Below are 15,416 nucleotides of genomic sequence, written 5' to 3' on the forward strand. Positions count from 1 at the left end.
TTCTCTTCTATAAGTGAACTTTAAAAGTTTGCTGTCCAGAATTCTTTATACCTGGCTACAACTTGGGACTTGGCAGGAAATACTCCAAACTTGTCGATTTCTTTTTCTCTACATCTCCTTCTCCCTCTTTCTTTCTCCCTCCCCCTTCTCTCTGTTCTCCCTCTCCCACTCCCTCCGCTTAGCTCCAGCGATGAGTTAGTTCCTTAGAGAGGGAATACGAGAAATCCAGAGAATGTCGAGTATTTCCAGCCCCCCATCAAGTTCCCTCGCTCCAATTTGAGGTACGCTCGATCCCCCTTCTCCATTTGTATTAGGACACCGTTGCTGGCTGCCTCTCGGGTCACATCCTGGTCGCCCGCGAAAGCTGAAATCACAGGCCACCCGTTTAACATCAGGCTCACCTGGAGACAAGAAAAAAAGAGAAGCTAGAGTCAGCTGAGCAGACAGAGCATGTAGCCCAAGCAACCAACTGGGACAAGGAGAAATATTCATAAAGGCGAGGAGACAAGAAGAGAGGGGTGGTCGCACTTCAGTTTAACACTGTTCTTAGGGGAGGAGGAAGAAGAGGCAAGGGGAGGGGGGCGCAGAGGTGGGAGGACGTCCGGACAATGTGATTGCGGCTAGAAACACGGGATGATGAGCCTTTACTGGGTGTCTGAGGCTGTATGCTAAAGGAGAAAGCAAATCTGAACGTTTGCCGAAGCTTTTTAATAAGTGGTTCTTAGCACGGAGAAGATTCTATTAGCCACCAGATAGATCTGAAAGGGCAGTTCACTGAGCCTGGCCCAGGAATCGCAGAGTAACAGGCCCGGGGATAAAGCAGTTCAGACTTAGTGTCCCTAATATCAGCACCACTGAAAACGCTCTGTTCAGCAGTCTCTAGAGCTGGCTGCTTCTTTCTAGAGGGCGGGTCATATTGTAGCTTCCTAACTCTACAATCTTCCACCCGTGACCCTAGAACTCTCGGACTCCCGGTATCCTTGAGCCAGAGAGCAGCTCCCGGATGCTTAAAAATATTTCTTTTGGACTATGCTCCTCTCCTCATCTCCAAACCCAAAAACTCAATCCTCGCATTAGGCACATAGGTGCTAGCCGTGTACTGGGTTCTCGTCTTCCATGGACAGGTAGATACCCCCCTTTGCCCAGTACTGGCGTTTCCACCTCCTGGGTTTTCCCCATGAAGATCAAAAATCCTCATTAGCTTGGGACAACTAGAGACAGTCAGGCAGGCGACAACGGAAGCCACCCAGCCCCGCAGCACCCCAGTTTAAGATTCCTGACTCAAGCAGCTAGCTTAAAAGAATCTGGAAAATAAGTCTCGGAGGCTGCTAGCCCCGATCCTGTCCGTGGTGCTGAACTCGCGTTCAGCAATCAACCTCCACTTAGCCCTAGGAGTCAAAGCGTAGGGCAACTAGCGAAGAGATAACTGTTGAGCTTGAGGATGCGGGCTGGATGGGGAAGCTGCCCCTGAAACGGGACACAGGAGGCAGCAAAGGGCACGGAAGCGGGGAGCTACCTTAACCTTGAACCTGAGAAGCCCCCGAGCCCTCCTGGCTTCCTACGCAACTGTCCAAGAAGATGGAAATGCGCCCAACCCCTCCATCTAACCACTGCGGCCCCACCATAGAGTCCTCCTCGCTCCCACCCAGCTCTAGAGAGCCCACTCCCAAGGGTACCCAAGACTGACCTGGATGGTCTGTCTGTTGTAGACTTTCACCACGTGGAAGTTAAAACTGTAAATCCCTTTCCGTGGGGAGATAAAAGTGCTTCGCTCCGGGTCGAAGTTATTCCCGATGTTCACTAGTACCTACAAAAGGACAGGGATGGGAGTGGGAAGAGAAAGACGTCAGGCTCCAGAAAGCTGCAGGACAGGGACCCCACAGCAGGATTCCCTCCTACCCGCGTTCCCTAGACCCGCTAGAGCTACTACAGAGCAGGAACCACTCACCTGGTCAAAGTAAATGATCATCGTACGGTTGCTCATTTCTGACGGCTCGTGATTAGTGCTCCGAATGGCGGAGAAAGCCACCTTGGCGCTGCCAGAGCGCACGGAAATTCCCAGCGCCGTGCCCGTGGGATCGGACGTGGGGTTGGAATCGCAAACCACCAGGCACTTGCCCTCCAGCACGATGGGCTCCGTCTCATTCTGCCCACGAGCCGGCCCAGCCAACCAAGCTGCACCGAGCAGCAGAAGCTCCAGGGCGCCCATCATCTCTCCGGAGCCCTCCCCCCCCCCCCCCCCCGGGGCTGTCTGTCCGCGCCCCCCCGCCCCCCCTCCCGCGCTGGGGCTGCTTGTTCTCCTCCCCTTCACTCTGCTTCGCTTGTAGCTTTGCGTCCGCAGCTCTCCTCCCGGGGCTCTGCTTTGCAAACTGCCTCTCACTCCTTTTGCAACCTGCCCAAACTCGCCCCTCGCCCCTGGGGGCCCTCAGGAGCGCCCTGCAAGCGGTCGGGGCTGCGCGGCAGTCCTTGGATGCATAGCCGTCGCCGCCGCCTGGGTAGCTCTCGCCCGGCTCCAGCTCCCGCTCCCGCCGCTGCCGCCGATCTGAATTATTGATGCAGCCGGCGCTGCAGCCGGAGCCCGGGCGGAGCTGAGCGCGCGCTGAGCACAAAGGCGCGGACCGCTGATCTCAAGCCCCGCCCCCTTGGCCCCTCCTCTCCCTCTTCTCCTCCCCCCGGAACCCCAGCCCTCTTCGTCTTGCTCCGCCCAGCCCCAGACCGAGGCCCCTCCCCTCAGCCAATCTCACAGCGCCTCGCTTCCGCCCCAACCAATGACCGAGCGGTCCGCGCACAGCCACCTGACCAAGGGAGCTGTGGTTATTAGGGGCGCCGAGGCGGGTGGCGCGCGGCATCCTTGCTAGAGCTCGGGTCCCGGAACCGGCCAAGGGAGTGAAGGAAAAGAGAAAGGGAGGGCTTGGGGGGAAGCCTGGATGAGGGAGCACGCGACTACCTGCCAGCCAGCCCTAACTATATCAACCGTCTCCAATTGCCGGTCCTTTTCATCTTGGGCTGTGGGCTGAGTGGATGACCACTGCTGCCCTCCTCCTCTGCCCCATCCCTCTCTTCCTTTCCTCGCTCAGCCCCCGCCCACCGCTCTCGCCCGGCTTACAGGTAGGGGGGCGGCGCAGGCTTCACCTCAGCTGGGAGGTGGGAGATGGACGGGCTCCTGTTAGATTGGCTTAGCAAAATAAGCCTCTGGGAGCACGCCAAGGCGTACAGGGGACTTGGTAGGGGGCTGCTAGGTTGGTGTTGATTACAAGTGGGAGGGATAGTGGCAGGGAGTGTACGCCGAGGCGTACGGGGACGGGGCGTGCCGGCGCCTGCGCAGAAGGCTTCGAGGGGGCGGAGCCCTCCTCTTGGCCTTCCCCCAAGGGAGGGCACGTGCTCCCGGGGCTGAGGGGTGGAGGGTGGAGTCTGGTTGGAAGCTCCTCCTAGTCTGGGAGACCTGCGGTGCTTGGCTTCAGAAGAGAAGTTGCCCAGCTTTCCGCATAAAGGACAGTCAAGGTTATTGAGCTCCGCCAGCGTGTTAGTTCCCTTATTGTAGATTTCGAGATAAAAAAGTCACAGCCTCTTCCAAGACTCCTTCCTGCGCTGTCTGCGCTATTTAGCACCCAAAACTATACTGTAGACCCAGCCAACGCCAAGGTCTCTTTGAAGACAGCAGCCTCCCCGCGTCCCACCCCCGGCACCCCCGACTTGGAGCAACTCAGGATCTCTTTGCTGTGCCGTCCCCCAACACACACCCCTTCTTATATGCCCCAGGCGTGGCAGTTCTATCCCCAACCAAATAACCCTTCTTATCCCAGTGTGTTGCTGAAAAACATTTAGAAGCAAAGGACGGAGCTAAATCTTAATTCAGTCGTCAGCACCTAATGTAGTGCCAGCCTCGTGTGGAAAGCCTGTATGTTACAGTTCTTGTGAATCTCAGGGCCTCTATTAGTGCAAGTGATTGAGGGGAAAGGATTCAGTTTCTAAAATGATATTTTCAAACAATGTAATGTCTGCAATATCTTAGGGATATTTGGATCACCATAAGTTGTAGTTTATTAGTTCACGGGATGTGAGGGACCTTAATCCCTCACTCCCCAATCCATTCTTGATGTTTGAATGCTATCACCTGGAAGACTCACTAGCTTTAATGGAATTCGTTTCTATAGCACCCTGAGCAGTATTGCTCTTTCTTTTTCAGACCCCTATCCTTTGTTCTCCTGGAATTTGGGCACAAAGGATTATTTTTTTTTTTTTTGGTCTCTGTACCTTCCTTCCCAATTCCAAACTAGCATGATGATAAACATATAATTAATTAGGAAAAGGAAATTAGATATCCATCATAAATGTGTGGAAAATGCATATCTGGTTAAACATATATGCCTGTTAGAAACCAAAATTTCTTAAAGCTGGTCACAGAATATTTTTACCAGCTATTGCACATCTTTATTTAATCTTATAGCACACAGGTTTGGGAAACCTGAACTTTCAAGTATATTCAGAGTAATGTGGTTTTGGCAACACTAAAAATTGGAGATTTATTGGTTAACTGTGGACCAGTAGAGAAGATTGGGCCATTATATTCTTTATCAGTTTCCTGCCATTGTACAAAAAATTGCCTTGAGCTGTTGTTAAGGCAAGAAGCCAAGGATGTTTAAGCAAATTTCCTCCTAAATTCTTAGTAGAGGATGTGCCCTTTCCATCTCTCTTTTCCCCTCTCTCTTACACACACACACACTCACACACACTCACACATGAACTCAAGCATGCACACACATTTATTTGTTATCATGAATACAGAAAAACAATTTCTCCAAACCTGACCCTTTATAAAGTCCTATACCTATTCCTGTGCTTCATCCTATAGTGGAGGTGAGCATAGGTTCCCAAAGACTCTATCATCATAGTGTAAGCCCTGGCCAGTTTCTGTGAAAAAGTTTTGAACGTAGATCCAGTGAAGGATGTTATGTGTATCCTAAAACCAGAACACTTAAGTTCACATAGGCATATCAGCAAAGGATGGCTACCAGGAGGTGGAATTTTTTTTTTTTGTTATAGCAGTGATTCGCTACAGTGAATTTTAGAAATTATTTTAACAACTATTTTGATATAGACATGAAGATGACTGATTAAAATGCTTTTCATTTCATATTACTTTCATAATATGACAATACTGCTACTGAAATTCAACTGCTTTTGGGAGTTAGAGAATTGAATCTGAAAGAATGGATATTTTGATGTAGAATATGAAACAAACCTATCCTTTCATTAAACTTCAATGGGATCTTTGAGGCTCTCAATGCACCAAACCGGATTCCATTTCCTTTGCTCTTGGTTCAAAAACCCTTACAAGTACAGATTCCTGGTATCAGTTCATTTTCTTCCAGAAAATTGAAAGGAGACAATTCTGTCCTATAGTAACAAATTTAGGATTTCAGGGATCTAAGTTCATTTAAAACATAATGTTGGGCTCATTCTATGAATGAGTCGTGAGAGAGAAGCTACACAAAAGATGGGATGAGATTATAATTTCTTTTTAGAGGGCACCTTTATCCCCAGTACTGGTTTTTTAGTAGCCATTGTTCATTTGTGTTGAAGGCAGTGTGATGTAGAGCCAAATTAAGTTCTGGATTTACAATCAGGAGACCTGATTCTGGCTCAGTCACTTACTAGGTATGTGGCTTGGCAAGTCACTTAACTTCCCTGGTTTTCGGCTTCCTTAACTAAAAAGTAGGGGTAACAGTATGCTACTTTGTAAATATTATAATTCCATATAAATGTAGGTTCTTATACTTTAAATTCTACCTTTATGCTGTTTATTTTAGGTAAATATTGCCATTGTAAAATGATTTTATAAAACAAAAAGAAGAATTTTTAAAACTGTCTCTTTTAAAACAGACTACATTCATGGTAAATTCTGGTTCCCTATTAAAGAAAATGTTTAAAAGCTTATAGTACTCAATTTGTCCCTTAAAATAAACTTCTATTGCTATATTTTTATATCAACTAAATTTTCCATTGAATCCCCCCTGAACCCTTCCAGAAAGCCATTTTTATAACAAAGAATAAAAGGGAGAGGGGGGAAGAGGAATACAGTTCATCAAAACTTACCAACATGTCAAAAAGTCTGACATTATATAGTGTTCCACGCCTATGGTTCCCTATTTCTATAACCAAACTTTTTAATGATGCTAAAATTGAATCTTATCATTTTTGTTAAAGAAAAAAGGCCTTTTTTTTTAAAAAAAATATTATTCATTCAGACATTTTTTTCTTAGCTGTGTTCAGAAAAGAATATAGATCTTCCAAATTAAAAGACTGGTACTATTTTGAATATGTTGTCTTGAATCTCCTTAATGGGACTTTCATCTGAAGCCGTTACTCAAATAGATGACATTCAAGTAAAAGACAAAATGTCTTGTTGACAATAGTTTGCTCTACATGCAGAATTTTTTATTATCAGAAGTTTAAAGAAAAGGTTCCCTTTCTCTCCTGTGTAGTTTAGGTTGGTATATTGATTATTAAAAATGGGATTGCAGATCCCTTTGCTGCTTAGTGTATCTTTCATTAGCCTTTTATTTGAGTGTTCCAACTAACATTTTCTTTTTTTAATAGAGAAGAAAAACTATTTGTGTTAGGTGTGCAGCCTAAAAGGTTGAGCTCACAAGTAGACTTGACACTTCCCAAATAAATGGTGACAGTGGTTATGATCTGTGGGGAGACTAACATTTGAGGAAAAAGGTATCCCAAGAAACATCATTTTTCTTATTATGAATAAACTGAATATTTTTTAATGAATTGTCACTCTTTGTTTTCAAATTAGTGCGGTGGTTAACAGGAAATTCTATGAATGCAACAAAATTACTAGAGAAAAGCTGAGTCCTCATAAATCAAAATTAACTGTAACATATGAACAGTTTAATAAGTGTGGAGAAAAAATATCATAGCTTTTAATAAATTGTGTCAAGTGTCATTGTCCCTTATTTAGATCAGCATGTAATATTAGAATATTTGGAAGCTACTTTTAAGTAATTGTACTTACTAAACCTTTGTCTTGGATGTAATAATAGGAGGGAAAGTCTAGTGGAAGTTAAATTTTAACCTATAATACTGCTTATCCAAGGATATGTTAGTATTTTGAGAAAATGACTGGTAATTGTTCTAATTCAAAATACTAAAGTAAGTTCAAACAGTGAAAACATTACTAACATTCACCCTAAAGAAATGAGCTAGAAAGCGAGAACACATATTCATCCTCAAAACCACTGACTCCAACTGCCAACCAAAAGCCAGGATTGGGCGGGTAGGCCCAGGAGCCTAAGCAATAGCAGCACCCACAAGACCACCAGCTGTAATTCCAGCCTAGTTACTATATTATCCAGGGGAGCAAGCCCTTTGCAAAGGGGTCCTACCATTCCCACAATCACTACGACCACCTGCTGACCAACTGACACTGACAAGGACAGGCAAGTCAACCTAACTGAATCAGCAAGAAGTACTAAGAAAAAGACAGGGGATGGAACATGCCACACTAGTCAAACCACCCCTTTGACTACCATCTCCTCTCGGAATCCAATGGAGACAGCCCAGGATGGACAGTTAAGAGCTATATAGGATTTGCAGTGTCCTCCAATATAACCGGTCCTGCTTCTAGTGGAGCCCCCATAGCCATCAATGGAAATGTTCATAAAGAAGATGCTTTGCCAATTGTACCCTGAGGACTATGGGGCCTTTCCATATGACTTGCACCTAAGACCCTGCCCCCCATAAGTGTTGTCTCTCTGTATAAGAATGTGAGCTCTTTTGGAATGAGTACTATCTTTTCTCTGTGTGTCCCCAGCATAGTGCTTTACATATAGAAAATACTAAATGCTTTTTCATTCATTCATTTTAGGGGTTAAACATGAATGTGGGCTTCATGTCAGTCCAAAGCCTCATTTCTGATAAGGGACCCCTTCTCAGTGATGGGTTTGATGGAAATTAACCCCTTTAGGTCCCAGATGGGACCCTTAGATTATAACCCTTGACACAATTAGGGAGTCCTCCAATAAATGGTATCAGCTCTGAATGCACACCAGGTTCAGGCTAGGCTACTACAGGATACTAACCTCATACTCTCACACTTTTTGCGGAGATCACCAAGGGGTAAAAATGCCCAACTCTCAAAATCACTGTTCAGTGACCTGTGCTCAGGGTAAGAAAGACAAAGTAGAAAAGGCAGTAAGGAACATGAAACCCTATCCCAGGCTTACCTAGGCAAGCACATGTTAATCATCATTGTAGTGTTGTCACTTGGCTGCTGCAGGTGAAGAAGGAAAAGAAATACTTCTCTCCTCCTCTATCCCTTGCTAGAAGCATACAACCAACTTGGGTTAGTTCCAAATGAGTTCTGGCCCACCAATAGAGAAGGCAGACCTTTTCCACTATGCATGTAAGGGATCAGAATACATTGCTCACCAGAAGGGGCCAGCGAGCTAGACGCTCATGCTTATCACCCTTGTCAGACAATGATGTGCTCGTAGTGGAAAGATATGTTTAAGAACATGTATAACTAGAAAAGGAAGTGGGCAATTTATATATCAAGAGAAAGTGATAAAATAGCTTGAGCTGGTACCCATTAAATATTAAAATAATTAAAGGAAGATTCCCATAAGTTGGATAGATCACTTTGGTACTGTTTAACAAGAATTACAAGGATGAGAAGGCATGGAAGGATTTTGATCTGTGGCAGTTGGGGGACTTCTCACACTAAATGAAATCACACTCTTAAGTATCAAAGAATTTAGTAACACTGGGTGTCTCAAAAGTCTTAGTGTTTAGTATCTCAAATAGTAATAGCTATAATAATGATAATATTTGTTAATATTATTATTATTATCTAGCTAAATGATAGCTTTAAACTGCACTAAGACTTTTGGAACACCCTGTGTATACCCCACTGTTGTCAACCTAACTTTATCTTCAACAAAGCTCAATTTTTGTTCGATTTGGCAATTTAAACACCTACTGTGTACCAAGTTGTAGGAATACAAAGACAAAAAAAGACCCAGTCACTGATCTCAAGGAATTTAATGGGGAAATGCTGTGTGTACACCACTAAGTAAATGCAAGTAGTTTAAGAAAGGGGAGAGCACTGAAAACTGAAAGAATTAGGTGAAGCTTCTCAAAGGAGACAGCACCTGTGTAGATCCATGAGGAAGGAATTCATTACAGTTATGAGCAATAATGTTGTTGTTGTTTGTACTTCATAGGGCCATAACATCAGGAAGGTGATGCCATGACGTGCAAGTGAATTGGATTTAAGCGAGGGAGCAATAAATAATTCTTTGAAGTGGGTGGTGTAATGTCTACCTAATGGTTGTCTAGTTTGGTTTAAACGTGGAATAGATGAAGAAGATTCATAAGAAATATGTTTGGAAAGATAGTTTGGAGACATATTAAAAAATCAGGCCAAGGAATATGTATTTTGTCCTAGAGCAAGAGAGTCGCCAAAGATTTTCAGTGAGGGGAGTAACATGGTTAGATTTGGGCAGCTATGTGAAGGATGGACAGGGAAGGACAAAAACTAAAAGAGACCAGTAAAGTAGGAGGCTATTACTTAAGCCAGGAGAATGGTGAAGAGGGCCTGAAATAGAATACGGCCATCTGAGATGAAGAGACAAGAACAGATTCCAGAGATGTTACAGAGCTATAAAAGACAACTGATTAGATTGAGGTAGGGGCAAAACAGTGAGCCAGGGAAAGGGAAGAATTAAGGATGACTCCGAGGTTACAAACTTGGGTTACCAGCCTAGGAAGAGGACAAGGGAAGTACTGGGAACCTATCTACAAAACCACAGCTACTGCTACATTAACCCCTCCCCCTAACACACAAATACACCTCAATTTAATTTGTCTAGAGTGTTAGGATTCCTAGTTATAACTCTGAGAGAAAGTACCAATTGATGGGCCCACATTCTCCTTGGTCCTGTGATAACAAGGCTTCTTGATGGCGAGAAAAACAACAGCATCTGAGGAGCTAGGGGTGGAGCTGCTGGGAATTTTGAGTGTCTGAGTTAGAAAGTAAGTAAAGTCCCCCAAAGTCTGGAGATTGATGGTTCTCAGTAGTCTGAAATGAAATCACATTCTTTCTGCTTGGTGATCTTCTTTCTCATGGACAGAAACGGTAGAGCAGCTGTGGAGCCTCTGCAATGTCAGCTGTGCCCACAGAGTTAAATGGTAAAGACCTCTGATCCCAGGTAGCACACAGTGCTTTTTCTTTCCTCTAATGAAAGCAGCCTTAACTTTCATAGCAGTGTTAGAAAGGAAAGCAAGGTGACTTTCCTTCTCAGTCTTGGAGAAACAGAGGGAGAAGCAGTAGCAGCAGAAACTCTTCCTGATTTGGTTCCGTTTCAAAGATTTATCTTCACATGCACTCAAAAATTATATGAATTTTATTATGAGTGTCTAAAATCATGTCAAATTATGTACCACTATGTGCCCAATCCTGTGTTGAAAACAATAAAGAACGTGCATGCCCTAGTTCATTCTTTCAAGGAGTTTTCATTATAGGTAGGAAGGCAATATTTGTATTCCTGAAGGAAAATAAAACCTGTGAACATTAAGCTATTATTGGCATCAGAATGAGTCATTTTACTCTGAATTCAGGTGGAAAAAAAATCGCATTTTTATTGTCATACAGTTAAAACATCTGATTGGCTGGCTTGCTTTTTTTCTTTTTTAACTGGTTGTAGAAAACTTATAACAGAGCATAATAGTTTTGAGCAATTAATGGACAATCTGGGGTTTGAAGAATTTTTATCTCACAGATCACTTCTGTCCTTTGTTGTTCATGGGATCTCATCCAAGTATTTAGGTATTGATGACTTTAAGACCTTAATACTTTGTTGGGAGTGGTATGCTGATGCTAATATACATATATTTGGTCTGTGAGAAATAGAATCATAGAGCCCATGAGACTTACATCTAGAAGTAATCTTAGACAAGATCTAGTCCAAAACCCACAATTTACAGTGAGGAAAAGGGGAAGTGACTTCCATCTAGTTAGTGATGGGAGCCAGAGCTAGAACAAGGTTTCCTGACTTGAAGTCGGTACAGTTACCTCTACTTTATACTATGCTACCACCCCTTAATAGTTGGCAAAGATTAGAATTATTTACCAAGATTTTTAAAACTTACTGCCTCTTTTTTTTGTCACATATGAGTTCGGTTGAAACTGATTTTATTTGATTTAGAAGTTAAATGTAACAAAGCTCAGATTTGCATTTTAACTATATCTCTAGTAAAAAGAATTAAACTTTCCAATTATGGAATTTTTCCATTAGCCTTAAGATTCTGAATATTTCTTGTATTTAGATACATACATACATGTAGGGACACTTCTAGTTTTCATATATAAATTCTAATGACATAGCTCAAACATGAAAATTTTGGCATAATTTCTCAAGCTTGTAATATATTGTTTCCTATAGTTATAGCCATAGGAAATTAGGTTTACTATCAAAAATGATGATTATACTATGGACCTTTATTTTATTACTAAAAAGAAATATAAATAATTACATATCTATTGGCTAGAATGATTATTATTTGTTCACTGCCTTATTTTGCAACCAAGATCACTAGCAGGTTAAGTACTAATAGCTATAGAGTTAACACAATTAAAAGAGTCCGTGTGTTTTTCACTGAGGAGCTAGAGTTAATGACATAACCATAGACATCATTCAACAAGTATTTAAATTCCTGCATCAATCAATAAGTATTAAGTCCCTATTATGTGCCAGGCACTCTGTGAGACACTGGGAATATAAAGACAAAAACAAAATAGCCACTTCCCTCAAGAAGCTTATATTCTACAAGGAAAGTTGTAAGGGACGTAGCCAGAGAAACAGCATATATATATATATATATATATATATATATATATATATATATATATATTAATCTGTGATTTCATCCATGTACAAAACCTTCAGTTTACAAACTCTTCCACCAATGCAGATCAGTAGCTTATCTATCATTTGTATTCATGGAGGTTTATCTGTGGCACCAAAAGATTAAGTGAGCTGCCCAGGGTCAAATAGCTAGTGTGTGTGTGTGTGTGTGTGTGTATGTATGTGTGTATATATATATATCAGTGTGTATATATATATCAGTGTATATATATATATATATCAGTGTATATATATGTGTGTGTGTGCATGTATATGCATATATGTGTATATATATCAGGACAGAAATCTAATCTTCCTGACCCCAAAGCTGGCCTGCTAGCCTGTGCCATGGTGTTTCTATGCAACATGTATACAAATAAATAGAAAGTAATTTCAAAAGGAAGAGAGCACTAACAACTGGTTAAGATTAGGTTAGTTGTCATACAAGAAGGGTCAGATGAGCTGAGCATTGATGAAAGCTGGGGATGCTAAACAGAGGAGGTGAAGAGGGAGTGTATTCCAAGGCCTGGGGGACAACCTGTGTAAAGGCACAGAGAGGGAGATGTAACGGCCTAGATTGAGAAGAGCAAGTTGGCCAGTGTAGCTGAAATACAGACTGCATGAGGAATGATATGAAATGTCTATAAAAGCAGGCTGGAGCCAGATTGTATGGGGCTTCAATATTATCCTATACTAAAGGTAATATGAAACCACTGAAGATTTTTACAGAGAAGACAGATAGGGTCAGATCTGTGCAAGTTATTTTGGCAACTATGTAGAGGTTGGATTGGAAAGGGGAGCAACACTCCAGGAGAAGCCACTTAGGGGACAATTGCAGTCATTCAGGTAAGAGGTGATCAGGGCCTGAACTAAGGTTGGTGGTTGTGAGTGGAGAGAAAGGAGATGGATATCAGACATGTCCTAGAGGCAGAATGGACAAGACTTAAAAACTGATGGCATGTCGGGGAGGGGACTGCTAGGTTGCGAACCTGGGTTACTGGAAGGAGAGTGTTCAAGAACATGGAAGTGATGACTGATTAATTATTAGTTGTCTTCAATTTGACACTTAAGTTGTTACATACATAATTGAATATTTTATATTCCCATTATGGGATTTAATCAAGCAATTCATTATTTGTGTTTATTGTTTGAGACTGACCCCCTATTTTACCCAGGCTAGAAGTGCATAGGCCACTCAAGGACCTTGCCTCATGACAGGAACTTTGACTTGCTCTGTTTCTGACCTGGGCAGGCTCACCCCTTCTTAGACAGTCTGGTGCCCCACCAGCAGCACACCACCACCATACTGAGGTGGAATTAAGTGTAGATACATGATAGTCTGTACTCACTGCAGCTCAGAACTCCAAGCTCTGTTGTTACCAGCCTCGGCCTTTCCAATAAAAGGGACTGTAGCCATGCACCACCAAGTCAGGCTGATTATTTGTTATAAATTTTATGTTGTGTGGTTTCATCTTTGTATTTGACGTGTATCTAAAAAGCTTAACTTTTTTTGAACTTTAAATGAAAGATAAAGGCAATTAACACATTGAATTATCATGTTAGAACAGGGCGTTTTTTAAAAATTGAGAACAAATTTTTTGTTGTATTTTTAAGTTCCCTTTAAGTCCTTTCTATTTCATTTTTAAGCATGCTAATTGAGAGAAGGCTTGAATGAACAGAAATTAGAAATTCAGAAACTTCCATTTTGCTTTAGTGTTTTTAATTGTCCTCTTGCCCCCACTGAAAAGTCCCAGGATTCTTTCTGACCTTGTAGCAAAAAGCCTTGAGAAGTTTATTTGGATATAGATACATATGTTATATATATTACTCTTTCTGGAATCTCAAAATTCCCATTCTTATGAAGACATATATACATACATGCGTACATACATACATACATACACACTTTTTCTTTTCTTTTTCACATCGTTATCTCTCCCAGGTCTATTTACATAAGCATAATTAAAAACATTTTGTCTCTTAATTCTTTAAATCTCCACATATAAATTATTACTTTTTGTTTTTATTATGGCGACAGTATTCATTTAAACTAGAAATATCATACAATGCTGAGACTTCACTTTGTACAAGGTGACTTTTGCCTATGCAATGCATTCACAGCATAGTATTAGATTTTAAATCTCTTTAAGATTTAACTATTGCAGTTTTAAGAAATAGCCACAAAACCCCCCTTTCTTCCTATTACCATACAGAAGAAACAACAATGCCAACATGCATTACAAGCCCAGTTATCAAGCACTGAAGAACTTTTTACAAGGATTACCATTTATATGAAGGAATCCACTTGCTTATTTTGAATCCATTTTCTTTAGAGTATACATTTCACACTGAAACCAAGAAGATATTTTGTATTCTTTTAAGTTGACAAGTTCAGGAATGCTACTAGGTAGTTTAGGGAAGATACATTTTAATGCTTAAATGTGGTGAGTGCCAACATATTACCCTGGAGATGGAAAATAGGTATGTTTTATTAGTCAAAAGCAATGACCTTATGGCAAACTAATAGGGTAGTTTCTTTTTATATAATGGAGTTTCTGGTTAGGACATTTTTCTTTAAAATAAAATAAATGTGGAGGTTTAAGTGTGTTATTCACATTTATATCCTAGACATAGAACTTGTTATATTAAATTTCCACCTTAGTTTCACATCAAGAAGATATGAAATATTCAAAGGCTCCTAATTTCTTTTTTATTATTGCCCACTGAAGTATTTCTACTAAAATTTAATTTCTTGCCCATTTTAGGCAATTACCAAGTAAATACCCTTTTAAAATGCATTTTATATGCCCAATTTACCTAGGTACCTTTAGAAGAGCAGTGTTTTCATAAAGTAATGTAAAAGCAGCAGTTAAGTATATTAGGATTTCTTCCTCTCTTCTAGAACTTGCAAGTTGCACAGAAAATCATAGAATTTAGGATCGGAAGATGACTTAGAGTTGATCTCATCCAATTCCCTCATTTAAATTAACATGTAAACAAATTGAACCCCAAGTTAAGTTGTTGTCCAAGGTGAAAAGGCATTTCACTTCAACTCAAATGTTTTATTAAGCTTCTATTTTTTATGTGGCAGTCTTCGGTTCAGGGAGTTTTTATTCTATGGTGGGGGCTGGGGGAGGAGAGAAGGACAGTAGGATATGTATGTGTATGTGTATATTATCCACACATTTAATACACACGTGCATATAAAATATACATACCCATACACACACGAGTAGGGCAAAGAAAAGTCCATATAAAGTACTTAAGGAATTTTTAAGAAAGGACAGAACACTTGTATTTGGGGAAGTCAGAGAAAGTTTCACGAGGGACAGGTAGCATCTGAGCTGAACAGAATGTGAAAGGCTCAGGTGAAGAAGCAGGGCATTCCAGGCCCAGGGGACAGAAGATGTATGCAAATGCTTCGAAGCAGCATTTCTGGGCAAGTATACAACTAGCAGTTCAATTTGGCTACCAGGTAAAAGCAAGTAAAGGCAGGGT

The 15,416-nt window shown here is 41.7% G+C and overlaps 1 protein-coding gene across 1 annotated transcript; it reads right to left on the reverse strand.

The window, feature by feature from the left end:
* Positions 1-203: 203 nt before the first annotated feature.
* CBLN1 (cerebellin 1 precursor) lies at positions 204-2,212 on the reverse strand. The gene is made up of 3 exons (XM_027868223.1): positions 1,949-2,212; positions 1,688-1,807; positions 204-401 (listed from the first exon to the last, which is right to left on the reverse strand). Exons 1-3 carry the CDS (start codon positions 2,210-2,212, stop codon positions 204-206), a joined length of 582 nt encoding a protein of 193 aa, XP_027724024.1.
* Positions 2,213-15,416: the final 13,204 nt, after the last annotated feature.

This window comes from Vombatus ursinus, unplaced genomic scaffold, assembly GCF_900497805.2.
Source record: "Vombatus ursinus unplaced genomic scaffold, bare-nosed wombat genome assembly UNPS02014786.1, whole genome shotgun sequence".
Classification (NCBI taxonomy): Eukaryota; Metazoa; Chordata; class Mammalia; order Diprotodontia; family Vombatidae; genus Vombatus; species Vombatus ursinus.

What these genes read in the sequence shown, in the direction of transcription:
- CBLN1 (XM_027868223.1), bottom strand. Translation starts at nt 2,212, where the DNA reads ATGATGGGCGCCCTGGAGCTTCTGCTGCTCGGTGCAGCTTGGTTGGCT. An exon ending in TGATCATTTACTTTGACCAG is followed by an intron (nt 1,808 to 1,948) that starts GTGAGTGGTTCC and finishes GTCCTTTTGTAG; the next exon opens with GTACTAGTGAACATCGGGAA. An exon ending in ACAACAGACAGACCATCCAG is followed by an intron (nt 402 to 1,687) that starts GTCAGTCTTGGG and finishes TCTTGTCTCCAG; the next exon opens with GTGAGCCTGATGTTAAACGG.